Here is a 26,990-nt window from a genome sequence, read left to right as displayed (position 1 = left end):
GCCTCTAGTGGCTGTCTGATTGACAGCCACCAGAGGAAGTCTTAGTCCTGCAATTTAATTATTGCAGCTTCTCTGGAACTGCAATAATTTACATTGCAGGGCTAAGGGGGGCTGGGACATTGCACCCAGATAACTTCAATGAGCTGAAGTGGCCTGGGTGCCGAGAGTGTCCCTTTAAGGCTAAATTAGCCAGTGAAATTTTTTTTTCCAAGTCAACTATGCTTTGGCCTTAAATTTGAAATTCAACTAACCAGTATAACATTGGATCTCAACCGCGAGACGTTTCTTTTGGATATCTTCTCAGACACACTACAAGGACCTGCTAAAATGTTAACTATGCACGTACTGGTTACAGCAAAACTATGTACAGCATGTCACTAGAAATCCCCGACCCACTCCTCCCTCCCTCACTCTCTATGGTACTAATGTATATTTTGGGAGTTTACTTATTTTCTTTGTTCGTATCAAAAGCCCAATTTGATGGCCGACATGTAAGTGCTTACCTACCCTTGAATATTGATGCAATTTATTGGACTGTTCCCATGTCCTAATTGAAAAACCAATACAAATTAAAACAAGGGTAAAAAAGTAAATCCACTTTGAATTAATTGATAATTCTCACTCTAGTGAATAAGCTTTTTTTGCCTAATGTATTTTCCCCTCAACATCACATCACCTTTTATATATCATTGTACAACTGAATATAGAAATCAAAGCATCTGTGCTGGAGAAACCAGCACAATTCTATCCGAACACAATGTTTTCCATCTATCACTAGTACCAAAGTGGACGGTTTAGAGGACCCTTGGAGAGAGCGCTTAATGATTTAGTATAGGAGGAAATGCTTCATGGAAGGATGGAAAATTCATACCAAGCCCTGAACTTACTGACCTTCCAAGGGCATCCAGCTGGGGGAGCAGGAGGTGTCTGCATTAGGACAGATCTCTCTCCCTACTTCATATTTGAGCTCCAGTCTCATGAAGACTAGTGTATAGTCACATCCATTAATGGAGACGGGATTCTACTCCCCTCCACTAGACCACTTGCTAAAGATGTATCTGCTGTGGATGGAATGTTACCCAGTTCCGGAGATTTGGACATTTTGACCATCATTAAACTCCTACAGTTACACCACTTGGATTGTTGGGTGGTGATGAAAGTGGCAGGATTTCATAAATATAATATAATTATATAGTCGTTGATCAGTATTTTCATCAATAGGAGTAGGATACGGCTTTTTTTTTGTTTTCGTTCCTGAAATATATTGTTGTGGTGTTTGTTTTTTTTGTTATCGTTGCCTTACTCTTCTTTTGTCTGCTATGCTATCACTGTTTACTTAAAGAACTCTCCTAATACTCCGCTATAGGCATAGAACAATAAAACAGATATTTTATTGAGTGGCACTTGCTAAAACTTTCTACAATAAATAATAGAATAAGTTAGAAATAATTATTGTACTGATAACGCAGGGTCAGGATGATGTTAGAAGCTGCTAATAGACTCATTAAGAGCTGCTAAATGTTGAAAACTGCTGAAACCTAATAGAATTTAATGTCTTTTAGTAATTAAATTGGTTTCTATTTTTCTTTTCCCAGATCCTTTTTGATCAGGCACAGCGGTCGGTGAGACAGCAATTGCATATCTTTGTTAAAGAGTGAGTATTATAATTTCTTTTTATTTTCCACCTGTTTTCTTAATCTCTGCAAAAACATAGAAATAAACGAACTCATTGTATAACCGTTGCTGCTACAGGAAGTGAGGTGTAATGTATAGCCATCGTTGCTATAGGAAGTGAGGTATAATGTATAATCTTCGCTGCTATAGGAAGTGAGGTATAATGTATAGCCATCGCTGCTATAGGAAGTGAGGTTTAATGTATAGCCATCGTTGCTATAGGAAGTGAGGGATAATGTATAGCCATCGTTGCTATAGGAAGTGAGGGATAATGTATAGCCATCGTTGCTATAGGAAGTGAGGTATAATGTATAGCCATCGTTGCTATAGGAAGTGAGGTATAATGTATAGCCATCGTTGCTATAGGAAGTGAGGTATAATGTATAATCTTCGCTGCTATAGGAAGTGAGGTATAATGTATAGCCATCGCTGCTATAGGAAGTGAGGTTTAATGTATAGCCATCGCTGCTATAGGAAGTGAGGGATAATGTATAGCCATCGTTGCTATAGGAAGTGAGGTATAATGTATAATCTTCGCTGCTATAGGAAGTGAGGTATAATGTATAGCCATCGCTGCTATAGGAAGTGAGGTTTAATGTATAGCCATCGTTGCTATAGGAAGTGAGGGATAATGTATAGCCATCGTTGCTATAGGAAGTGAGGTATAATGTATAGCCATCGCTGCTATAGGAAGTGAGGTATAATGTATAGCCATCGCTGCTATAGGAAGTGAGGTGTAATGTATAGCCATCGCTGCTATAGGAAGTGAGGGATAATGTATAGCCATCGCTGCTATAGGAAGTGAGGTTTAATGTATAGCCATCGCTGCTATAGGAAGTGAGGTATAATGTATAGCCATCGCTGCTATAGGAAGTGAGGGATAATGTATAGCCATCGCTGCTATAGGAAGTGAGGTTTAATGTATAGCCATCGCTGCTATAGGAAGTGAGGTTTAATGTATAGCCATCGCTGCTATAGGAAGTGAGGTATAATGTATAGCCATCGCTGCTATAGGAAGTGAGGTATAATGTATAGCCATCGCTGCTATAGGAAGTGAGGTATAATGTATAGCCATCGCTGCTATAGGAAGTGAGGTATAATGTATAGCCATCGCTGCTATAGGAAGTGAGGTATAATGTATAGCCATCGATGCTATAGGAAGTGAGGTATAATGTATAGCCATCGCTGCTATAGGAAGTGAGGTATAATGTATAGCCATCGCTGCTATAGGAAGTGAGGGATAATGTATCGTCATCGCTGCTATAGGAAGTGAGGTGTAATGTATAGCCATTGCTGCTATAGGAAGTGAGGTGTAATGTATAGCCATCGCTGAAAGGAAATTGAACATACAGTGGGAGAAAGAAGGTGAGCAGCTCTAAATACACATAAAATGTGGTATCCCCTACACCACCATAAAAACTTAAAAAAATAAGTATACATACAAAACAATAGGTGGAGCCGCTTAAACCTTGAATAATCTGTAAAACACAATGGTATACACAAAATAGCGTAGTATGTCTATTCTATAGTAAACAATATTTAAGGTAAATAGTAGTAGTTTCACTCACAAAGTTGGAGTCATACCATCATATGACTCTCTTAGTATGCTTCTTTGGACCATTCAGGGGTTGTCCAGACCCTTTTGTAGCCAGGATCCTGGTGTTTTCCTCATTATGCTCTTATTTGGTATTCTTTATTTTGGAATACCAAATAAGAGCATAACAGGGGTCAAGTCCTGGGGAAAAAAGTGTGGGAACTCACCCAAGATTCCGCCTCCCCCCCCCTAAAAAAAAAATATTACACTCCTATGCATATAGTGCAGTGCAGGATGTGTATTATTAATGTAGTGTGTTTGTAGTGAATGCAGAGTATGGATAATGAATGTAGTGTGTTTGTAGTCAGTGCAGTGTGTATAATGAATGTAGTGTGTTTGTAGTGAATGCAGAGTATGGATAATGAATGTAGTGTGTTTGTATTCAGTGCAGTGTGTATAATGAATGTAGTGTGTTTGTAGTGAGTGCAGTGTGTATAATAAATTTAGTGTGTTTGTAGTGAGTGCAGAGTGTGTATAATGAATGTAATGTGTTTGTTGTGAGTGCAGTGTGTGTACAATGAATGTAGTGTGTTTGTAGTAAGTGTAGATTGTGTATAATGAATGTAGTGTGTTTGTAGTAAGTGTAGAGTGTGTATAATGAATGTAGTGTGTTTGTAGTACGTGTAGAGTGTGTATAATGAATGTAGTGTGTTTGTAGTAAGTGTAGAGTGTGTATAATGAATGTAGTGTGTTTGTAGTGAGTGTAGAGTGTTTTTTTAGTGATTGCAGTGTGAATAATAAATCTAGTGTGTTTGTAGTGAGTGCAGAGTGTGTATAATGAATGTAGTGTGTGTAGTGAATGCAGTGTGTATAATGAATGTAGTGTGTAGTGAGTGCAAAGTGTGTATAGTGAATGTAGTGTGTTTGTAGTGAGTGCAAAGTGTGTATAGTGAATGTAGTGTTTTTGTAATGAGTGCAGAGTGTGTATAATGAATGTAGTGTGTTTGTAGTGAGTGCAGAGTGTGTATAATGAATGTAGTGTGTTTGTAGTGAGTGCAGTGTGTATAATGAATGTAGTGTGTTTGTAGTGAGTGCAGAGTGTGTATAATGAATGCAGTGTGTTTGTAGTGAGTGCAGAGTGTGTTTAATGAATGCAGTGTGTTTCTAGTGAGTACAGAGTGTGTATAATGAATGCAGTGTGTTTGTAGTGAGTGTAGAGTGTTTTTTTAGTGATTGCAGTGTGAATAATACATGTAGTGTGTTTGTAGTGAGTGCAGAGTGTGTATAATGAATGCAGTGTATTTGTAGTGAGTGCAAAGTGTGTATAATGAATGCAGTGTGTTTGTAGTGAGTGCAGAGTGCGTATAATGAATGCAGTGTATGTAGTGTGTTTGTAGTGAATGCAGAGTGTGTATAGTGAATGCAGAGTGTGTATAGTGAATGTAGTGTGTAGTGAATGCAGAGTGTGTATAGTGAATGCAGTGTATGTAGTTTGTTTGTAGCGAATGCAGAGTGTGTATAGTGAATGTAGTGTGCAGTGAGTGCAGAGTCTATATAATGAATGCAGAGTGTGTATAGTGAATGTAGTGTGTTTGTAGTGAGTGCAGAGTGTGTATAATGAATGCAGTGTATGTAGTGTGTGTGTGGTGAATGCAGAGTGTGTATAATGAATGCAGAGTGTGTATAATGAATGCAGAGTGTGTATAATGAATGCAGAGTGTGTATAATGAATGCAGAGTGTGTAGTGAGTGCAGTGTGTACAGTGAATTTAGTGTGTTTGTAATGAGTGTAGAGTGTGTATAATGAATGTAGTGTGTTTGTAGTAAGTGCAGTGTGTGTGTGTGCTGGATTATGTGTGTGTGTGTGTGTGTGTGCTGGATTATGTGTGTGTGTGCTGGATTATGTGTGTGCTGGATTATGTGTGTGCTGGATTATGTGTGTGTGTGTGCTGGATTATGTGTGTGTGTGTGCTGGATTATGTGTGTGTGTGTGCTGGATTATGTGTGTGTGTGTGCTGGATTATGTGTGTGTGTGTGCTGGATGATGCGTGTGTGTGCTGGATTATGTGTGTGTGTGTGCTGGATTATGTGTGTGTGTGTGTGTGTGCTGGATTATGTGTGTGTGTGTGTGCTGGATTATGTGTGTGTGTGTGTGCTGGATTATGTGTGTGTGTGTGCTGGATTATGTGTGTGTGTGTGTGTGTGTGCTGGATTGTGTGTGTGTGTGCTGGATTGTGTGTGTGTGTGTGTGTGCGCTGGATTATGTGTGTGTGTGTGTGTGCTGGATTGTGTGTGTGTGTGTGCTGGATTGTGTGTGTGTGTGTGCTGGATTGTGTGTGTGTGTGCGCTGGATTATGTGTGTGTGTGTGCTGGATTGTGTGTGTGTGTGCTGGATTATGTGTGTGTGTGTGTGTGCTGGATTATGTGTGTGTGTGCTGGATTATGTGTGTGTGTGCTGGATTATGTGTGTGTACTGGATTATGTGTGTGTGTGTACTGGATTATGTGTGTGTGTGTGTACTGGATTATGTGTGTGTGTGTGTGTACTGGATTATGTGTGTGTGTGTGTACTGGATTATGTGTGTGTGTGTGTACTGGATTGTGTGTGTGTGTGCTGGATTATGTGTGTGTGTGTGTGCTGGATTATGTGTGTGTGTGTGTGCTGGATTATGTGTGTGTGTGCTGGATTGTGTGTGTGTGCTGGATTATGTGTGTGTGTGTGTGCTGGATTATGTGTGTGTGTGTGTGCTGGATTGTGTGTGTGTGTGTGTGCTGGATTGTGTGTGTGTGTGTGCTGGATTGTGTGTGTGTGTGTGCTGGATTGTGTGTGTGTGTGTGCTGGATTATGTGTGTGTGTGTGCTGGATTATGTGTGTGTGTGCTGGATTATGTGTGTGTGTGTGTGTACTGGATTATGTGTGTGTGTACTGGATTATGTGTGTGTGTGTGTGTGTGTGTGTACTGGATTATGTGTGTGTGTGTGTGTGTGTGTACTGGATTATGTGTGTGTGTGTGCTGGATTATGTGTGTGTGTGTGTGTGTACTGGATTATGTGTGTGTGTGTGTACTGGATTATGTGTGTGTGTGCTGGATTATGTGTGTGTGTGTGCTGGATGATGGGGAGGGGATGCATTTGCTTTTTAACCTTTGTTTTTATGTTTTTTTTACTTTACTCTCCCCCCTCCCTGCTTCTTACCTTGTCAGGGAGGGGGGAGATCGCCTGGTGGTCCGGTGGAGGGTAGCAGCCGCTGCATACAGGGGCCATCACACGCGGCGTTCTTCTCCAGCTCTCTCAGCTTCAACTCTCGCGAGACTCGCCTGTGCGGAGCGTTGCCATGGTAACCCGTGGCAACGCTCTCACAGCCGCGGGTCTCGCGAGAGTTAGAGCTGGAGAAGAACGCCGCGTGTGATGGTCCCTGTGTTCAGTTAGCAGGGCAGCGGGCAGGTCCTGCAGGACTGGGAACGGCGTTCCTGCTTTGGAAAAAGTGCAGGAACGCCGTTCCCATGCGTTCCTGCAGGACTCGAGCCCTGGAGCATAAAGAGGAAAACACCAGGATCCTGGCTACAAAAGGGTCTGGACAACCCCTGAATGGTCCAAAGAAGCATACTAAGAAAGTCATATGATGGTATGACTCCAACTTTGTGAGTGAAACTACTACTATTTACCTTAAATATTGTTTACTATAGAATAGACATACTACGCTATTTTGTGTATACCATTGTGTTTTACAGATTATTCAAGGTTTAAGCGGCTCCACCTATTGTTTTGCATGTATACTTGTATAGCCATCGCTGCTATAGGAAGTGAGGTAATAAGATAACGTTGCGTATTATTTATCAGTTTTGAATTTCCCTTTAGTTTCTTTTCATCTGAAATTCTTTTAGACTACCAAATTGTTCCGGATGTTAAAAGTGACCTTTTTAAATTAGCTACCACACCTTAAGAATAAAACCTAGCAGAGGGCATAGGTGCATTTACTTACATTCAGGCTAATGTCCGGCTTTAAACATCCTTCTATTTATAAGGTGCTGGAATATTCACATTTGCGTTCTAGAAAGCCAAGACATGGGATATATATAAGTTGAGGATACTGAGAACACTAGCCTTGATTACATTTATTTGAATCCGCATCAGAAATTATTTCAATCTGTTAAAAACCAAACCAAAAAAAGACAACTTTTTAAATTATATTTTTACAAAAATTCCCGTAGATGTTAATAGCAACTTCTGTAGAGAAATCATTGGAATTTGTTTTGTTTTGTTTTTTTCCTAATACCGTATATACTCTAGTATAAGTCGACCCGAATATAAGTCGAGACCCCTAATTTTACCCCAAAAAATGGGAAAACGTATTGACTCGAGTATAAGACTAGGGTGGGAAATGCAGCAGCTACTGGTAAATTTCTAAATAAAATTCTATCCCCCCAAAATTATATTAATTGAATGTTTATTTGCAGTGTGTGTGTGTATATAATGCAGTGTGTGTGTGTGTGTGAGATGCAGAGTGTGTTTGTGTATGTGATGCAGAGCCTTGGTGGGGGTGGGCATTTTTTTTTTATTTTTTTTTATTATTATAATTTTAATATTATTATTATTTTTTTAATATTATTATTTTTATTTTATTATTATTTAAATGTTTATTTTCATCCCCCCTCACTGCTTGATACATGGCTAGGGAGGGGGGCTGGTGGTCCAGTGGATGGGCTGTGTAGGAAGGGGGCTGGCAGAGAGCTGTAACTTACCTTTCCTGCAGCTCCCCTGTCAGCTCCCCTGTCAGCTCCCCTGTCCCGATGGGGCATTTAGGAGTAGAGATATTTAACTTTATTGTGTTCCTGCCTTCAAGACGTGGATGCTACCTCCTATTACTTCTCTCCACTATTCTTCATGAATCTAAACATTCACCTAATGCTTCAATCGAAGTAAAGCATGGCGCAGTGGGAATGATAGGCTGCGGGGCATCTTCGCTAAAACCTTGCGACCTATTCTTGCGGTTCAATGTCGACAGACTTGTATGGATAATTAAATAGACTTGAAACAAAAGTGCATAGGGATCAGTCTTTTGCCAACTGAAAATAATTCGAGAAAAACACATTGTCTGCATCGAAAGACTCTATGCACAATAACCATTAATCGATAGGCTATTGTCGTTATGGTGCTTATAGGGTCCCTTTAACACCTTGCCCCCTATGCTTATTGGGTGACTGGTATAGGAGAGGGCCCAGGGATGTCTCCCCTTATTGAAAGGCCAATTTAATCGGCAATGAATTGCATAAATTAATTTTCTCATCTTGTGTTTTGTTCTTTGTTTAATTCATATTGTGATTCTTTACGTCCGATCTGGACGAATTTAAACAAATGTTGAAAAATTTGCTCAAATTTGCATTTGTCCGAAAAGGAATTAAGAAGTCTATTATGTGTTGGTTCTTTTGTTGCTAATTTAGGAGATTCCTCCCTTTTGGATTGCAATCACAGTACTGTACCCTTTCTGTGCCACTGAGTATATTCATGCCATTGCTCTATTTTACCGTATCTCTGCTTACCTTTAACCCAGTTTTGTTGTGTGCTGATGCAGACAATGCTGGCACTTTTTAAATAATAGATTATCACAATGCTTAAATAGCCAATAGACAAGCTGTGTTCATTTACAAGCCGTGGTGCATTTCAAACCATTCATGTTTCTTTATTCTGAGGATAACCTACTTCCTGACGTCCATTAGGGATTTGGACGTACTTGGAGCTTTTGGCTCATCCTCTGCTTCTTGTAAGGTTGCCAAAGGAAGAGGCTGGTGGGCCACGGGCAGTACTGGCCCCCGTAGCAGCTGCCAAGGCAGTAATTCACCAATGCAGTCAATGTATATAGGCCACAGAAACTGCAGCATTGCTGGCAGCCAGGAGGGAGACAGTTTCCATGGTTACGGGTAATTAAGTGAGAATCTGTCAGAAGCACACTGCATATATGGGGAGGGGGAATGGGCATTTTATAGTATCCGGAGAATCCATGTATCTGATGTTTCTTCCTTAGTGTCTTGTAGATCAGGCATTCTTGTTATCTCTTTATTAAAAGTGAGTAGCCAAACCGATCTCAGAAACCAGTATTGAGGTTGCTTTGTGTTATTTTTATTTAACCCCATAACACCAAGTGTAGTGCAAATGTCTTCGCTTATCACTGGTACTTAAGTGGTTAATCACTTATGTATATCCAAAGGACAAACGGATATTTTATATCATCTCTGTATAGGAATTTTATTTATGTGTGGATATTATTTTTTAATTGTTCAATTGTTTTTGTTTTATTTTTTATTTTGTCAAAGCTAGAAAAAACTCCCGGATTCTTTACCCCGCATTCTTTGCATATTTTACAAACATTTCAGTGCGGGCTCCTAGAATGACCTGCAACCAATTCCTACATGTTTTTACACCAGCATATCATATTTAAGCACCCCCCATTTATTTGTAACTTAACTGCTAAATTATATCTTAAACATGCTTATAGAGAGTGTTGGTTCACTGTGGTCCTTTCCAATACCACTCGGTGCTCACATTTTCCACTCACTTCTAGCTATTAGTGAGTGAAAATTTAGCCGTGGCTAGTAGAAATTCTGGTAAGTGTTCAATAGACTCTTCAGACTTGCACTGTCAAGTAGCTTTCAGTGCCTGGCTGGTGGTGTAGACTTCAAATTATAAGCCTTGGTACCACTGATATTCAGCGGACATCGATAAAGATCGTTTTGCAGTAGGACTTTACACCAATTTACATTTGTCACACCTCAAGGTTCCATTAATAATGCAAAAATAAACCCTATAAACCCCCACTAACCTCTCTAGAATCCCCATAAATGGGATACATCTGGGGATAACACGAGGGCTGGTGACACACTGGCCCAAATTGGTCATGTCTCTGGATTGGCGACAGACAAAAGCTTTCCTTCTTATCCATAGTGAGATACAAGAAATCACTGGTAACTAACATTTTGTTGACCTTTAATTGCTACCATTCTAAGCCAGAATTGACATAGATGCTATTAGACTAGCAAAACCTGTATTTTCTCGTTTATTTCTACCGATTCTATTTTTTCATATCAAACCTCACAAGTAGGTAATATCCTGAATAGGCCAGGTTCTCCAAATTAAGGCCCTCCAGATGTTGCTAAACTAAAATTTCCATGATTATTTGAATAAAAGAGACAGAGAATCATGGGAGTTGTAGTTGAGTAACATCTGGTGGGCCTGAGTTAGAGGATCCCTGTGCTTTTGCTTCACGGTGGGGCTATGTTGTTTAGACATTGTCATGTTTTCCTTTTGTATAAAAGGAAAAGTATATAAAAAGAAAATGACCTTATTACACTGTGACAATTTCAGAGATGTGCGAAAGTTCAAAGAGTCCAAGAAGCAGTTTGACAAAGTAAGAGAAGACCTGGACATTGCACTGGTGAAAAACGCACAGGCCCCGCGCCACAAACCACACGAAGTGGAGGAAGCCACTGGCACCTTGACCATTACACGGAAGTGCTTCCGGCACTTGGCATTGGACTACGTATTACAGGTGAGCAGATCTGTATACACTATACAGACTTCACTGGTGGCAGGGACATGACCAAACTATACAGTTCGACAAGGGGTTCTGGAGACGTAAAAGTAAACTAGGAACATAGACCTGTGATAAATTGCTGTATATGTCTGCCTGTGCTCCTAAATTAAAAAATTAAAAAAATAAACTAGGAGACCGTAACCCCCAATTGGGAGTATTTTTCCAACACACTTTTCAGCATCCTTTATAATTTATATTCTCTGATTTCTTAAAAATAAGGTTAGGAGATTGGCAGAGGTTTGATTGGGAGTTACAATAAGTCCCGTGCAGGACATCTTATTTGTCCCTACTGCCATTAAAATAGTCGTCTTCTAATAATAATAATATGCTGAGGAGAGCGAATGGACTCTCTGGATTTTGAGTGTAGTGTGCCTTTAAGGTTCTAACCATTTCTCAGTTTAGTGACTTAACCTATTTAGGCTTAGGTTATTTTAGTACAATCTCAGTAAAATAAATTTTGATTTATTATTTTTTTTTTTATTATTATTATTATTTATTTTTTTTCTTACAAATTAAACATCATCTTTCTATTGTTATTGTTCCAGATCAACGTATTGCAAGCCAAAAAGAAATTTGAAATTCTGGATGCAGTGAGTATTTATTTATTAAAAGAGACTTCCGAACATGACATATCCGTATTCTCTTACTGTGCTTAGCCAAGGGCCATAAATCATTTCAAATCGGAGGATGTGAGACTGCATCAAATGCAGCCAATAATGTAATATAGCAGAATGTTCTGGGTTTTCACGAAGGATGGGGGTAAAATGTGAATAGCTGAGAGCTACATCTAGTCCCTGGGCCACTCAGTGAATAATCCTGCACTGTATAGGGGAAAACCTTTTAACGCAGAGAGTATATTATTGTTTAATGAGATGCACCGTATATTTTTCATCAGCAGTCAATCTTTATTGTAAGATTGATCATGAATAGTAACATATTAGTAACCGTTTAGGTCATATATGTTGGGAAAAGATTATCAAGTGAAGATGGCTATAGAAGGTTTTGGGAAAAAGTACACGTGGTCTCGTAATAAGTTACAGGGGAGGGGGGGCAACAAACCCACACAGCGCTGGGCTAGCAAAGACCATGCACAACTCCCGTAGAACTGTGGCAACAGATAAGCCAACTCACCTCCAGCTGGTTTTAATCTGGTTTTAATCTGATAAGATTGGTGCTATGGGGCCCACAGCCCACAATTCCTTTGCGCTAGCAGGTCGGGGGAAATTTCACCCTCCCCCCTCCTTGTTGGCCCTCGCTTCATATTTCTGTTACAAATTATCTTTTACATATTGGACCACATGTCTGATATATTCTGTATATTCTATGTCCTTTGTCTTTGCATCTCCTTTGGAAATTTTAAAAAGCAACTTTTATATAGTTACTGTGATGAATAGCAATATAGACAGACACCATGGCTGTTTGCACATTTATTCAGATTAACAAACATTGTCGGTCTGAATAGATGCCTTGCTGTCTATAGATGGGTTCCATAAGCAGGCATATGAGGTCTTTCCTCTGTGCATTAATTCTTTTTCGAACAAACTTCCTACTATAATTAATGTGTAAGTGATGCACTAATAAGGCTAAGCTGGCATATTATTGCCTATTGATGCTAATGGTCATTTTCTGCCAGATAAACACTTTAAGCACTTTGGGTGATGCATCCTGCTTGCTTGTCTCACCTGAGTAGCACCAGGCCTCTCTCCGCTTAATTCTGTAACCCTCACCTCTACTCTGACATCAAGAGAAACAAGGAAAATACATAATTGGATTACAATATTGTTGAATGGGTAAGGCAGTGTCTGAATGACAGGCAACAGAGGGTTGTAGTCAATGTAGTATATTTGAAGCATGGGCTTGTCACCAGTGGGGTTCGACCCATTCTCTTTAATATTTTTATTAGTGATATTTCAGAAGGTCTTGATGGTAAGATATGTCTTTTTGCTGATAATGCTAAGATATGTAACAGGATTTATGTTCCAGGAGGGAGGAGCCAAATGGCAAATGATTTAGGTAAACTAGAAATGGTGTGTGGCAACTGACATTTAATGTGGATAAGTGCAAGATAATGCATCTTGGACGTAAAAACCCAAGGGCAGAGTACAGAATATTTGATAGAGTCCTAACCTCAACATCTGAGGAAAGGGATTTAGGGGTGATTATTTCTGATGACTTAAAGGTAGGCAGACAATGTAATAGAGCAGAAGGAAATGCTAGCAGAATGCTTGGTTGTATAGGGAGAGGTATTAGCAGTAGAAAGAGGGAAGTGTTCATGCCATTGTAGAGAACACTGGTGAGACCTCACTTGGAGTATTGTACGCAGTACTGGAGACCGTATCTTCAGAAGGATATTGATATTTTAGAGAGAGTTCAGAGAAGGGCTACTAAACTGGTTCATGGATTGCAGGATGAAACTTACCAGGAAAGGTTAAAGGATCTTAACATGTATAGCTTGGAGGAAAGAAGAGACAGGGGGAATATGATAGAAACATTTAAATACATAAAGGGAATCAACACAGGAAAGGAGGAGACTAGATTTAAATAAAGAAAAACTACCACAACAAGAGGACATAGTCTTACATTAGAGGGACAAAGGTTTAAAAATATGAGGAAGTATGACTTTACTGAGAGGGTTGTAGATGCATTGAATAGCCTTCCAGCTGAAGGGGTAGCGGTTAACACAGTGAAGGAGTTTAAGCATGCGTGGGATAGGCATAAGGCTATCCTAACTATAAGATAAGGCTAGGGACCTAATGAGAGTACTTAGAAAATTGGGCAGTTTAGATGGGCCGAATGGTTCTTATGTGCCGTCACATTCTATGTTTTTATAATTCTTTACAGCTTGTGGGCTCAGCTTTCTGTTTCTTCTGTATTAGTATGTGTTTATTATGTGTCTGTACTCCCTTTATTGAACAGCACTGCAGAATATGCTGGTATTATATAAATGCCAAATAATAATATTAAATCAGTTCATTATACTACTTACTACCCACTGAAGCTTATTATCCTATAGCACACATTTATATATACACTTTGGCTATCAAGGATTATGAGAATTGGAGTCCCACAGCTTCAACTAGGATTAACAACACTAGTGCATGCTGGAGACATGCCTGGCTCCCATAAAACATTGATTTTTTAAAAAAAATTTCTTATAGACAAGCAGCTGTCTGTTATAGTACTATGCTATTTCAGTCAAATTACCTTGACTATGAATAATTAAGCATTTTTCTTTGGAAATGGTTTGCACTCTGTACAGTATTCTTTTAGGGTGGTTAAAATAGCTCTATCAAGGATGAAAAGTTATTTAATTAGTACTGGGCTCAGAGGAGCGTACATGGAACACAGTAGCATAATTAATATTTTAACTTTTTTTTTTTAACTAGAATCTGTTCTAGTGCAGGTAGCGGATAATTAATTCACATTTGTGTTTTGATTGTACCTTGCTGCAGCAGATGCCTGTCTCTGGTTAATTCCAAGTGACTAATGCCACACTGACACTAAATGTTCTGAAACTGCCTCTCTATAATCGTGTGACCTAGCGAGGCATTGGTAACCCCATCACCTTTAACCAGCATACCATATTGAGTTTAACAGTTTTCATTAAGCACTTATAGGTTTATTTGCTAACTGGTCAATTTTGGTGCATTGAAAGCCAGATTTCTAAATATTGGCTGAAGTAACTTAGCTGTAACTATCAGCGTTCTATAATTGTTTCCAAACCAGTTAGTTTTTTAATCGATTTTCTAATTTGGTTTTCAATTCATTCCTTACAGGGCTTTTAACTAAAGAGAGAATTCAGAGTGAATTTCACATGTTAGGCCTAAGTAGCCAAACTAGAAGCATAGTTGACTTAGAGAAATTTTCCATTTTAGCTTTTTTTTTTTTTTTTTTCTTAAATTTTGAATTCTCACATTCGGGAATGTTACTCCACTGTTTAATGAATAAACCAAATAAAGTCCTGCTAAAACATTTCGGCACTTGTTCCAAAATCACACAAGTCCCCATCTCCTGTCTATGTATGAGCCATGTGACTGATCACGGAAGAAGAGGCAGGACAGACAGATTATATGGGGACTACAAAAGTATATCAGGGGCACAATTCACTGTAGATTATAATTCTGTCCTGCAATTCTAACTGTGTGTTCCTTACAGATGCTGTCATTCATGCACGCCCAGTATACCTTCTTCCAGCAAGGATACAGCCTTTTAAATGAGCTTAATCCCTACATGAAGAAACTGGCGTCAGAGGTATGGCATTGTCGTCGTCATTGTACATGTATGTTATTGTGTTCAAGCAGCTCTGCATTTTGCCATGTTTTACTTTGAGTAATAGAATATAAATCTACAAAGTGGCTATATAACTTTTAGCATTGATCATATAAGTCCTACCCTTTGATTCCCCACGAGGCTGGATGTAAAGTGCCAAATATAGTATATTCCCTTCATCCAGTAGTATGTGGGCAAATTGTTGCCACTTTCCCCCGTAATTTCTCATCACATTGTAATATGTGAACACGCAGTCACACCCGGCACATCTCACCAAGTCACCTAATAACCATCTATTATCCAAATACTCTGTCTGTGTCTGTTCTAGCTTCTAACATCTATACCGAACCACAAAGTATTAAAGAACTTTACAATACCCATGCATCACTAATCAAACACCCAGCACCAGTATATCGCCGCAAAACACCAGGACAACTAACTAAAAAAAAGTGTGGGAGGTGTTTTACAATGCTGCCTCGTTTCACAACCTGTTTTTCTGAGTATGTTCTTGGCTTACCTTCCAATCAGGAGGATGTTTTGTATAAAGTGGAAATGTGGGTTAGAAGATGAAGTTATGCTGCTAAAAGAAGAAAAACATGTATTTTTTTTTATTTTATTTTTTTTATAAAGCAAAATCAACAGACTTAAAGGACCACTTTCATCAATGTTTCACTTCTCAATATTTAAATGTTTATTACATTAAATGAAATAACCATACATCACTATGTTTTTTTTTTTTTTTTTAAATTAGGTATATTTATTTGTTTAAAAAGCAGGATGTAAAAAGAACAGTTGGCCTTTAGATTTTGTTGGTACCCCAGAGCATTCCTTTAAGAGTATATATCAGTGTGTGTGTGTGTGTGTGTGGGTGTGTGTGTGGGTGTGTGTGTGTGTATATACACATTCAAAATAAACCTATATAATACACTTGTATAATTTAATATATTCATTTATACAAAATAAATTAAAATAAAAAAATGCCAAATTGCACCTCTTACTCTTAGAGCCGTCTGGATATGCCTTTTGAAATTTTAGAGCTTTGACCATAACAACTCCAGTGTTTTAATAAATACAGTATATTGTGAAAGAACATGAAGTGACTGGAATGTTGTGTGATTAAAAACGCAAAGCTTTGAACAAACTGGTGAACTTTATTGAAGCTGATGCTGCAGAAAATAATATGCAAAAATGTAATATTTTATAAGTACTTTGCAATCTACTAACCTGACATGGCACTATTGATGTTCTCTAAGTTCTCTTTTACATGTTATTAGTCATTTGACTTTTTTTTGCTTAATGTATATTCACCAGCAATAAATTACAATTGATCCGTGTGTAATGGGATGGCCATAATTCAGTGCTCACTGATCAGTAAATATCGATCTGCATGGAATGTGGCTCTCTCAAAATCTAAGAATAAATCTCTGGCATTTTCTACAGAGGTGTGGAAAATACTCCGTGTCTTGTTCTTATCGTATACCTCACAATTTTCAAAATGATGTTTTTCTAATACAGAAAATACTTGCTTTGAGATTACGTTGCAGTTTGTAAAAGTGCCCATTTATTAAACTACATTTGACGTTTTATTGGCTTTGCTGGTGATTTTTGTTGAATACAGAGCTTGGTCTTTCTCTGTAACAAACTATAAAAGCACCATTAAACCAGGTGTGCCGAAAAGGTAGATCCCCAGGTGTTTTAAAACTACAACTTCCATGATGCTTTGTCATTCTATAGTATTCTAAAGGCATGCAAAGCATCATGGGAGTTGTAGTTCTACAACATCTGTGGATATACCTTTTGGACACCCCTTGCATTAAAGCAATGCCCAGTTCTTTTATCCATAGCTGCACACTGTAAGGCCTACTTAAGTTTTAATACACTTACTAGCATAACGGAATCTTAGCATGGAGTTTCAGCGGTTTGTCGAAAATACACATTTTTTTTTTTGACCATAGTAGAGGAGGCCACGTAACAGCCCAACTGTAAAAATAGCACCCACTTTACTTTTCCTTGATGCTGTCCGAGATATCCTTAAAGGGTTACTCCAACCAAAAATGGCTGGCAGTTCTAAAAGGATTGGATTATAATAACGGCAAAGTGTAACCAAGTGCATTGAAACATGGCTGTTGGTAGGACAGAAGGATGAATTCTGAAGACGCTATTCTAAACAGAAAGTTTTGGTGTTGATACATAAAAGCTAAGTTTGGTTAAATTACACCTACTACTTCTATGTCTCCACAGTTGGACCAGTTGGTAATTGACTCTGCGGTGGAAAAACGAGAAATGGAGCACAAACATGCAACAATTCAGCAAAGGGTAAGTCCTAAAAAAATAAACACCTAATGTATTTGTGTTTTTTAATTTTTCTTCTTTTTTCTTTATTCCTCTACTCAAAAAAACCCAAAACCTATGTCTTCGGTGTTTACATGTTTATCTATATAATACATTACAAATGGTGGTTTATCCCATGTTTTCTGTTTAAAGGACCCTGTAGGCCACTTCAGCTCATTGAAGTGGTCTGGGTGCAGTGTCCCAGGTCCCACGAGGCCAATTTTTAATAAACTGCAGTGATCACCTGCCAGGGTTAACTCTAACTCTAGTGGATGGTTACCTAACTGACCGTGGACGTCCTCACGCTATGCATGAGGACATCCAGCGTCCCATGAAACAACATAGGAAAGCATTGTATAATGCTTCCTTATGGGGGAGGAGGGGGGTGGGGGGTGGGGGGGGAGTCCTAATACGAGCACGGCAATTGCAGTGTAAATGCAGTAGTACCTTCCCCCCACCCCCCCCGGGCAGGGGAGGTTTGGAGGCGGAACCTGAACCAGCACCGTGGGTCATCAGCGCTGGAATTAAGTAAGTGACAGGAGGATTTTTTACACCTTTTGCACTAGAGGGAGCTATAGTGCTAGGAAAACGACTTTGTTTTCCTGGTACTATAGTTTCCCTTTAACTACATTTTGGGATAAGCAACCTTCGGCACTCCAGATGCTGTGGACCATCTCCAATAACACTCTTACAGCGATAATGCTGTAGTCCACAACATACAGAGTGCCGAAGCTTACATACCCCTGCATTTACAAATATGACTGATTATTTACTTTTAGCCTGGTTCCACATTTTATTCCCCATGTGTTCAGTTCATTACTTGAGTCATCAAGAACAGCATTCTGATACAAATGAGTTATAATGTGACGCAATCTCCTGGCTATTTTAGCTGCTACAACAAATTATCTGTACTGTAATAGACACTAATTATATGTTTCTGTTCTTCTTTTTTCCTTATAACCTTGCTTACACGTTAATTGGCCAGACTCTTCTCCAGGTAGGTTCATTGTATCTCCATGACATAGTAATATATAAATGTATTTCTCTTTGTGTGCGTTATTTGTAAATATAAGCCAATATTACTTGATATTCCCATTATTTCAATCCCAATCAAAATGTGAAACCCTGTAATGCATGTAAATCATGTAATATAATCACAGAGCATGTATTATGGAAAAAGAATGGATTCCTGGGTTTATATATAGTTCATTCATATTACACTGGTTGAAATCAATGATCTATTCTAGGAATATGGGGAGATGTTAATAAATACTGTTGGCACGTTGTCCCCTAAAATATTTCAGCACAGGAAGGAATCCCACCTCGTGGTTCTGCTAATTCTCATTGTTGACATGCAAAATGCTATATTTTTCCTAAAAAGCAAACCTGACCGTATATAGCATTAAAGGGACTCTACAGTGCCAGGAAAACAATCCGTTTTCATGGCACTGCAGGTCCCCTCTGCCTCCCACCTCCCAATCCCCGGTTGCTGAAGGGGTGAAAGGGGAGACTAATCCCGCCCAATGGCCGGGGAGACCTAATGCACATTAGAGCTCTCCATAGGAAAGCATTGAAAATGCTTTTCAATGCTTTCCTATGGGGAATTGAGCGACGCTGGAGCTCCTCACACAGCGTGAGGACGTCCAGCGACGCTCTAGCACAGGTTTTCTGTGCTATAATTCAGGAAGTGCCCTCTAGTGGCTGTCTATTAGACAGCCACTAGAGGTGGAGTTAACCCTGCAAGCAGGGCCGGACTGGGAATGAAAAGCAGCCCTGGAAACAAAATATTTACCAGCCCCATAATGCGTCGCGCCAGCATAGTGTGCAGATACAGAGTTAGAAAAGAGAACTTAAAATTAAAAATTATTACTCCAACATGCAAAAAAGGCTTAAAAAAAATATAAGCGTGCAGATTTATTTTAAGCAGACGTGCCTTTGCATATAACCAACGTTTCAGTCCAACTACCTTGACATATTAAGGAAAGCTTGGTAATGGGACTGAAATGGTGAATGTATGTAGGACACAACTGTAAAACATTGACGTTATCTTGTTTATTTTGAAGTCCTGTGGGTGCGCTCTTCACTTTAAATATGTTATTGTGCTGGAGTATGCACCTAGCAACAAGACTGGGCCAATATCTGCTCATTACATATTATATAATAAATAAATTCTGTGTGTATTAAGCATATATACATGTATATTAATATATGTGTAAATATAATAGGCATAATTATATATATATATATATATATATAAACAAAATAATACTTTAGGCACTCACCCCTGAATGGTGTATAAATATATCTTGCCTCCGGTGCTTCCAGCGTCCCATATATATCCATATATATATATATATCAGTGGCGGATCCAGAGCCTGATCTCGGGAGGGGCACTTATAGATTATTTAAAGAAATAATCCATGCACAATAACCACTACTGCTCTGTGTAGTGGTTATGGTGCCAGGAGTGCCGGGGCCCGCTCCCAGAGTAAGTAGTCAAACCGTTTAAGAACTGTTTGACAACTTACCTGGGGTCTGATGGGATATGGGTCTGTAGTACGGTATAGGAGCAGTGGTGCAATGTGTGAGGGGTGCAGTTTGTGTGAAAGGTTCAGTGTGTAGGGTGTGTATGGGTGGCTGTGTGTGTGTGTGTGTACGGCAATGTGTGTATAAGGGTCTGTGTGTATGGGGGGGGGGGGGGGGGCAGTATGTGAATGTGTATGGGGCTAGAGTTCACTCTCACCACTGCGACCACCAGGAATCCCTGGTGGTCGCAGTGGTGAGAGTGAACTCTAGCCCATAGCTCCAGGGCTAGAGTTCACTCTCGTGAGAGCCGGAGCATTGCCACCGTAACCGCGACAACGCTCTGTGCTCACACAAGAAGGACCCGGAGGAGCTGCAGCCTGAGCTCCCGGGTCCTCTCTTCCTCCTTCCCCTGCCGGCTGCCTGCACGGTGCCTGTGGAACGGGGGGGAGATCTCTGATCTCCCCTCCGGTCCGTGAAGGCACATGGCGCTTGGACAGTGCCAGCAGGGGAGAGCCTCTGGGGGAGGGGGGGAAGCAATTGCCCGTTGCCCCCCCCTGGATCCACCAGTGATATATACAGCCCCTCTGTATGTTTCTTTCTCCCCCTCACTGCTCCTCTGTGTCCATGTCTCCCCTCTCCTTCCCAGTCTCTCTCTTCCCCCTCTGCCTCTCTCTCCCCCTCCCCTTGTGTGTCTCTCTCCTTTCTCTCTCTGTGTCTCACTCTCCCCCCTCTGTCTCTTTCTCCCTCCTTTCCCTGTGGCACTCTCCCTCCCCCCTCTGTCTCTCTCTCTATTCTCCCACTTCTGTCTCTTTATCCCTCCTTTCCCTGTGGTACTCTCCCTCCCCCTCTGTCTCTCTATTCTCCCACTTCTGTCTCTTTCTCCCTCCTTTCCCTGTGGCACTCTCCCTCCCCCTCTGTCTCTCTATTCTCCCACTTCTGTTTCTTTCTCCCTCCTTTCCCTGTGGCACTCTCCCTCCCCCTCTGTCTCTCTATTCTCCCCCCTCTGTCTCTTTCTCCCTCCTTTCCCTGTGGCACTCTCCCTCCCCCTCTGTCTCTCTATTCTCCCACCTCTGTCTCTTTATCCATCCTTTCCCTGTGGCACTCTCCCTCCCCTCTGTCTCTCTATTCTCCCACTGTCTCTTTCTCCCTCCTTTCCCTGTGGCACTCTCCCTCCCCCTCTGTCTCTCTATTCTCCCACCTCTGTCTCTTTATCCATCCTTTCCCTGTGGCACTCTCCCTCCCCTCTGTCTCTCTATTCTCCCACTGTCTCTTTCTCCCTCCTTTCCCTGTGGCACTCTCCCTCCCCCCTCTGTCTCTCTATTCTCCCACTGTCTCTTTCTCCCTCCTTTCCCTGTGGCACTCTCCCTCTTCCTCTGTCTTTCTATTCTCCCACTGTCTCTTTCTCCCTCCTTTCCCTGTGGCACTCTCCCTCCCCCCTCTGTCTCTCTATTCTCCCACTGTCTCTTTCTCCCTCCTTTCCCTGTGGCACTCTCCCTCCCCCTCTGTCTCTCTATTCTCCCTCTGTCTCTTTCTTCCTCCTTTCCCTGTGGCACTCTCCCTCCCCCTCTGTCTCTCTATTCTCCCCCCTCTGTCTCTTTATCCCTCCTTTCCCTGTGGCACTCTCCCTCCCCCTCTGTCTCTCTATTCTCCCCCCTTTGTCTCTTTCTCCCTCCTTTCCCTGTGGCACTCTCCTTCCCCCTCTGTCTCTATTCTCCCACTGTCTCTTTCTTCCTCCTTTCCCTGTGGCACTCTCCCCCCCCCCCCTGTCTCTCTTATCTCCTTCTGTCTCTTTCTTCCCTGCGTCTATCTATTCACCCTCTACCTTTCTCCCCCCCCCAGCCCCCCCACCAACCTTAGAGCAGTCAGGGGGGCTGGCCGCGTTCCACGCTGCAGCCTCGCCGGTCCGGCGGCACTCCTAATGCTGCGGACTGAATGAGGAGGGAGCATGTCTCTCTACCATGCTCCCTCGCGGTTCCCACAATCCGCTGGGGATTGTGGGAACCGCGAGGGAGCATGGTAGAGAGACATGCTCCCTCCTCCTTCAATCCTCAGCATTAGGAGTGCCGTCGGACTGGTGAGGCTGCCGCCCGGCTGGCCCCCTTTGAGTGTGCCACCGGACCGGCCACCCGGTGGCACATACCTGCGCAGCCCCCAGATGCCGCGGCCCACCGTGAAATTTCCCGGTATCCCGGTGGGCCAGTCCGGCCCTGCCTGCAAGATAATTATTGCAGTTTATTAAAAAAAAAAAAAATGCAATAATTACACTTGCAGGGTTAAGGGTAGTGGGAGTTAGCACCCAGACCACTCCAGTGGGCAGAAGTGGTCTGGGTGCCTGGAATGTCCCTTTAATATACTGCAGGATTGAAAACTGTTAAAATCTTCACTTTGAGTTTGCTGTTGTGAATAACAGATTTCTCGATGCAGCATAGGAATGCCACATACTACAAAATCACAGCGATATGGCACTTCTATTGCTGCCATTCACTTGTTTTTACGATTCTCCTTTAACATTTTTTACACAATTGCAGCATTCCTCCACTGTGCTTGTGAACCCTTTCCATCGCATCCTTTGGAAGTTAGGACGCACAGTGGGACTTTTTGTTAAACCATAGAACTGCAAATTCAATTCCGGTTTCAATTATGCAAATATGCTAATAATTTATGCCGTTTCCTAACCTGGGACTTAACGGTTTATTCAGCTTGCCAGATCAGCTGTATGTATACAGAGATAAGACAATATCACAGTTATTCTGCATGATAAATGCACTTGCATGCAAACACTGCATACATTGTATCCCCCGGGCTCTGCAACATTTTACTTACAATTCATTGGTCAAAGAGCCCCAGAATAAATCTATTGAGACTTAGTGCATTCTCATGAGAAAGTGGAATCTCTGTTATTCTCACAACAAATGTCGATCTGATTAAATAAATTGATAAATTGTGTTGGAATTTTACAGGAATAATTCATTTATTTTATTTTAAAAAGGGCGCATTTAAAATTACCAAAACACAGCCTTTATATGCTTCCATTTGCCTTGCCATTTCCTGTCAGTCCTTGCAAGGGCATTTAAGAGCATCTTCCTGTGTAATGTGCAAGAAAATCTATAGAGGATCTTCCGTAGACCCTTATGGGGCGCTGTTGGCGTGTACAGGTGTACAATGATATGTCTCCTGGCACTCTTATGTGCCAGGAGCTGAAAAGAGGAAAATGGCAGCTCTCAGAGAGCGCTTCCTGTAAGTATATGTCTTTCTCACTTTCTTCACCCACGCAGCAGTCATGTCGTGGGAAGGGGGGATAGTTTGCAAAAAGCGTTTTAAGCAATAGATTTAGAAAAAAAAAGTGTGTGTATATATTTTTTTTTAATGGCATGCTTAGTAGCATTGCGCCATTTTATAGTGTAACAAACACTGTATTCATTGGTCTATCCACATTATTAACAATTTCATAGATTTCATTTTATTAGTATTTTATAGCCAAGTATAATGGTGTAAACACATACCATGCAATCCAATATACACACTTGCCAGCCACCTCATTATGCACACGTTTAGTGCTAGATATTGGCCGACATTGCACCCAGAAACTGCTTTCTCATTGTGTTTAGAAATGAAACCCACTTCAGGTTTGTGATCTATTTACTGATAAACTTCCCTTACTGTCCTTGGCGAGTTTATGCCACACATATGTGGATCAGTTAATGAAAATATTCCCTCCAGTGCCAATTTAAAATAACAAAACCTGTAAAAAAACATATTTAAATCTGGCAATCTTGCTGGTGAGAGAAGATAGACTTTTCTTTGCTTGAGGTACTGCACCCTCCAATGTCCTATTGTACTTTGATTAAGTTAGTTCATGACATTATTCATTCCACTCGAATCTCTAAAGGGATTGATTAGCTCCTATTGTAAGTGCTAGCTAATGTTATACAAACAATAGACCCTATTTTTTCAGAGATCAGCCAGTCACCTTCCATTTGGCTGCTTGTACTGTGATCCTGTGTAGCACAAGCCGGGAGCCAAGTTTGTAACACCAGATATAACAATAATTAGGTTTTGTGATTTGTAAAAACAATAGGATGGGTATCTCTCAATCTAGTTTTGTGATAAATTACATGTTTGGACATGTAGGAACACAGTTTACGGAGTAGATTTCCAGAGAACTGCAACTCCCATTACTCTAACCAATTTATGAGAGTTTGTTCATTAATGGGTGAACGACTACACCAGGAATGGCCAACAAATAGACCTCCATCTGTTATAGTATTGCAGATTTAATATGTTGCTGAATATGGGCTGGCGATGTATTGTGGGATCTGTAGTTTTACTACACATGGGAGGCTATGTTTTAGTTACCCCTTGGCTAGACGTTAGCACGCCATCCAAATGTTTTAAGATTATTTAAAGATAAGCGATACCAGCCCCAAAGAAAATGATATGCCGTAAGCAGTGTCTGTTGGTATTGCATTCCACTGGCTTTCATTGTGTCCAAGGAGAAGACAAATGCAACAGGGTCTATTCAATGAAGCGTGTCTCAACAGATGTTACTGGGCTACAATAGAAATTGAGAACAAAGCCTTGAAGTGTCAGAGTGGTATGGTTGTCAGGTCTCTGGTGTATCACCCATTCCATCAAAGTCTCTTTTCAGGTTCAATGAGCTTGTAAGAATCTGTGCAGACCCCTTATTTAAAAGAAACCTGTAGCTTAAAATCACATGAAATGTATCTGTAGAACAGAGATGATTTAACATTTGTAATAAATAATCATGAACTGACGAAGCAACATAGGAAATGTATTTGTCTAACTTGTTCAATTCTAAGGTTACCCCTTGAATTCAACACTCAAAAATTGCTTGACCTTTGCATATAAAAACAAAGCATAAAAAAACAAACAAACAAAAAACTGCACATAAAATAGACACTCTCCCCAGCTTGTAATATGTATTGGAATGCCCATTCAGAATTTCTAAATGTTATTGAGGCACCAAACGTTTTTATTCAATATTTGTTTTTGTTTTTTCTCTAAACCGCAATTTTGCCAAAATTGCCAAACTGGAAAAACGGCTAAGAAAAAAATATAGAGGCCTTCCACAACTGCGACTTTGATATAATATGCAACCTCGGTTTTGATTCAATTCGCGACATTGATTTCGGTCTTCAGAGGCCTCAATGAAACTTGCAGTCTCTGCTGGTTACCTTTGGCTATATCAGATTGAAACTATTTATATATTCGCAATCTGGTTTGTGTGGGGAAAAAAAATAGCTGAGTTGGTCCGTTTTTCCAGTACAGCTTTTTTTTTTTTTTTTTAACCTAAAACCCCTTAGCCAATATTACCTAATTCCCAATTTGGGTGTAAATATTATTTATTTGTTTTCTCCAGATTTCTGAGTGCATGCCTTAGGCAATCTGTCAGTTGAGTGCTACTTTGGACCTTAAATCATCCTTAATTAAAATGTCCTTGGATTTGACATTGTTAGGCCCAAAAACCTCCCCTGCGGCTGTGTACCCTTTGCATTAGCGCCTGCTTATCCATAGAAACGAACAAGGGGACTAATCTATCGCGGGCCATGTTGCTCAAATATCTGTTAACACTGAAATTCCAGACACTTGAAAATTAACCACCAAAACTAAGCAAACCTTTCTGTAGCCAAACTATAGTTAACCTTTTGGCAGTTGTTGTGGGCACTGTGTGTACCATATGACTGTGCATCATGGGAACCACAATGCAGAACATCTGGAGTGCCAAAGGTTACCTCTCCCTTCCATAGGCAGTGTGTCACTGCTTCCCAGAAGGCCTTGCTTCCCAAACAGTAGAACACGGAACAGGACAAACAGCTGCCAGAGTTGAATTTCTCTGTCTTCACTCTCAATTGTTTTGGAACAATGTTAAATTCTCTCAAAGGCGGCAGTCTGGCACACACGCTTTGTTATAGTCAATGAAAGGTTAGAGGTACACGTGGACAGGCCGTTCGTAAACAAAGCTTTGGACCTGGGGGGTAAATTACTGGAGTCTTTACCCTTACTTTGTTTGATGTACAAAAAAAAAGTTTTGAAACCATAGGGAAAAAACATAGCTAATCAAGCCGCGTCTGGCAACAGCTCCCATCACCATCAGACAAAATGAGGTGTGAATGAGAGTAGAGGGAGTTGTAGTCCATCTTTAATTTAAATTGCTGGTTCCCTAATTAAATAAGCTACCTTGGGCGCTCTTCTCTTCCCTCATATTGTATCCAATTAAATTTAGAAGCTATTATAAAGGAGCAGTATGCTGATCAGAACTGCGCCGCCAGGTAAAAGGATAGAGATTAACGGATCGTTCATTAATTAATGCATCTGTTTGCAACCCATAGGGATTAATTAATTTATTTTAAAGGCGTATTTATTTAAAGAATGCTTGGATTGGAGAGGGGGTGAATAATGGTATTACTGCACAATATAAAATTTATTAGGATTTTCTAGAGAAATTTAACATCTAGAAAAGAGAAAAGGCACGTCACTAACCCCCTCTAAATCTCTGTAAAAATAATAGAAATAAAATAATTTTTTGAGCGAAATATTCCCCAATGGCGCATTGTTTTATTTGTCCCCTGGCATAATTTGCGAGGTGCGGGCTGAAATACCAGCAGTGCCTGCGCCATTCTTTAGGATCTATCTGACAGATCCGTCACGCATCCTCCTCCAAGGTCACCAAACATGTGACAAATGGATTGGGAGGAATCACTAGTAAAATACAAAGTCTGCAGCATAGCCTGTCTTCCCTCCCCTACATGCAGGAACGTGATCGGCGTGCTTAGTGGAGCAAGAGTTAAAATTAAGCTGTTTCATGGAGGAGGGCGAAGCAGATGGGACTGTGTTATCACCACGGTGTATGATACCTCAGCCTATAAGTTTTTGTGCTGTGACCGGGAATTAATGAGGGGGGGAGGCTTGCCTTTTAAATGCAGAACACTGATGAGAAAATATTTGCAGCAACACCTCTATGGCCTGAAGACTAAGCCAATAATCGTGCATTGTCTTGCCTTCATCACTCCCTGATTGGCCGGCAAGTGACAGCTATATGCTAATGACTT

The 26,990-nt window shown here is 40.6% G+C and overlaps 1 protein-coding gene across 1 annotated transcript in view; it reads left to right on the top strand.

Moving 5' to 3' along the window:
- ACAP3 (ArfGAP with coiled-coil, ankyrin repeat and PH domains 3) overlaps window positions 1–26,990 on the top strand; it is a 167,164-nt gene that overhangs the window by 103,883 nt on the left and 36,291 nt on the right. Inside the window, exons 5-10 of the mRNA XM_063436445.1 lie at window positions 1,596–1,654; window positions 10,566–10,749; window positions 11,340–11,384; window positions 14,950–15,045; window positions 17,305–17,379; window positions 18,380–18,391. Of these exons, the coding sequence (XP_063292515.1) occupies window positions 1,596–1,654; window positions 10,566–10,749; window positions 11,340–11,384; window positions 14,950–15,045; window positions 17,305–17,379; window positions 18,380–18,391 (471 nt within the window). The remainder of the gene's footprint in view (window positions 1–1,595; window positions 1,655–10,565; window positions 10,750–11,339; window positions 11,385–14,949; window positions 15,046–17,304; window positions 17,380–18,379; window positions 18,392–26,990) is intronic.

The sequence above is a fragment of the Pelobates fuscus genome, chromosome 11, assembly GCF_036172605.1.
Source record: "Pelobates fuscus isolate aPelFus1 chromosome 11, aPelFus1.pri, whole genome shotgun sequence".
Classification (NCBI taxonomy): Eukaryota; Metazoa; Chordata; class Amphibia; order Anura; family Pelobatidae; genus Pelobates; species Pelobates fuscus.
The sequence above is the reverse complement of the archived record's forward strand: the minus strand, read 5'-3'. Positions and strand labels throughout refer to the sequence as shown.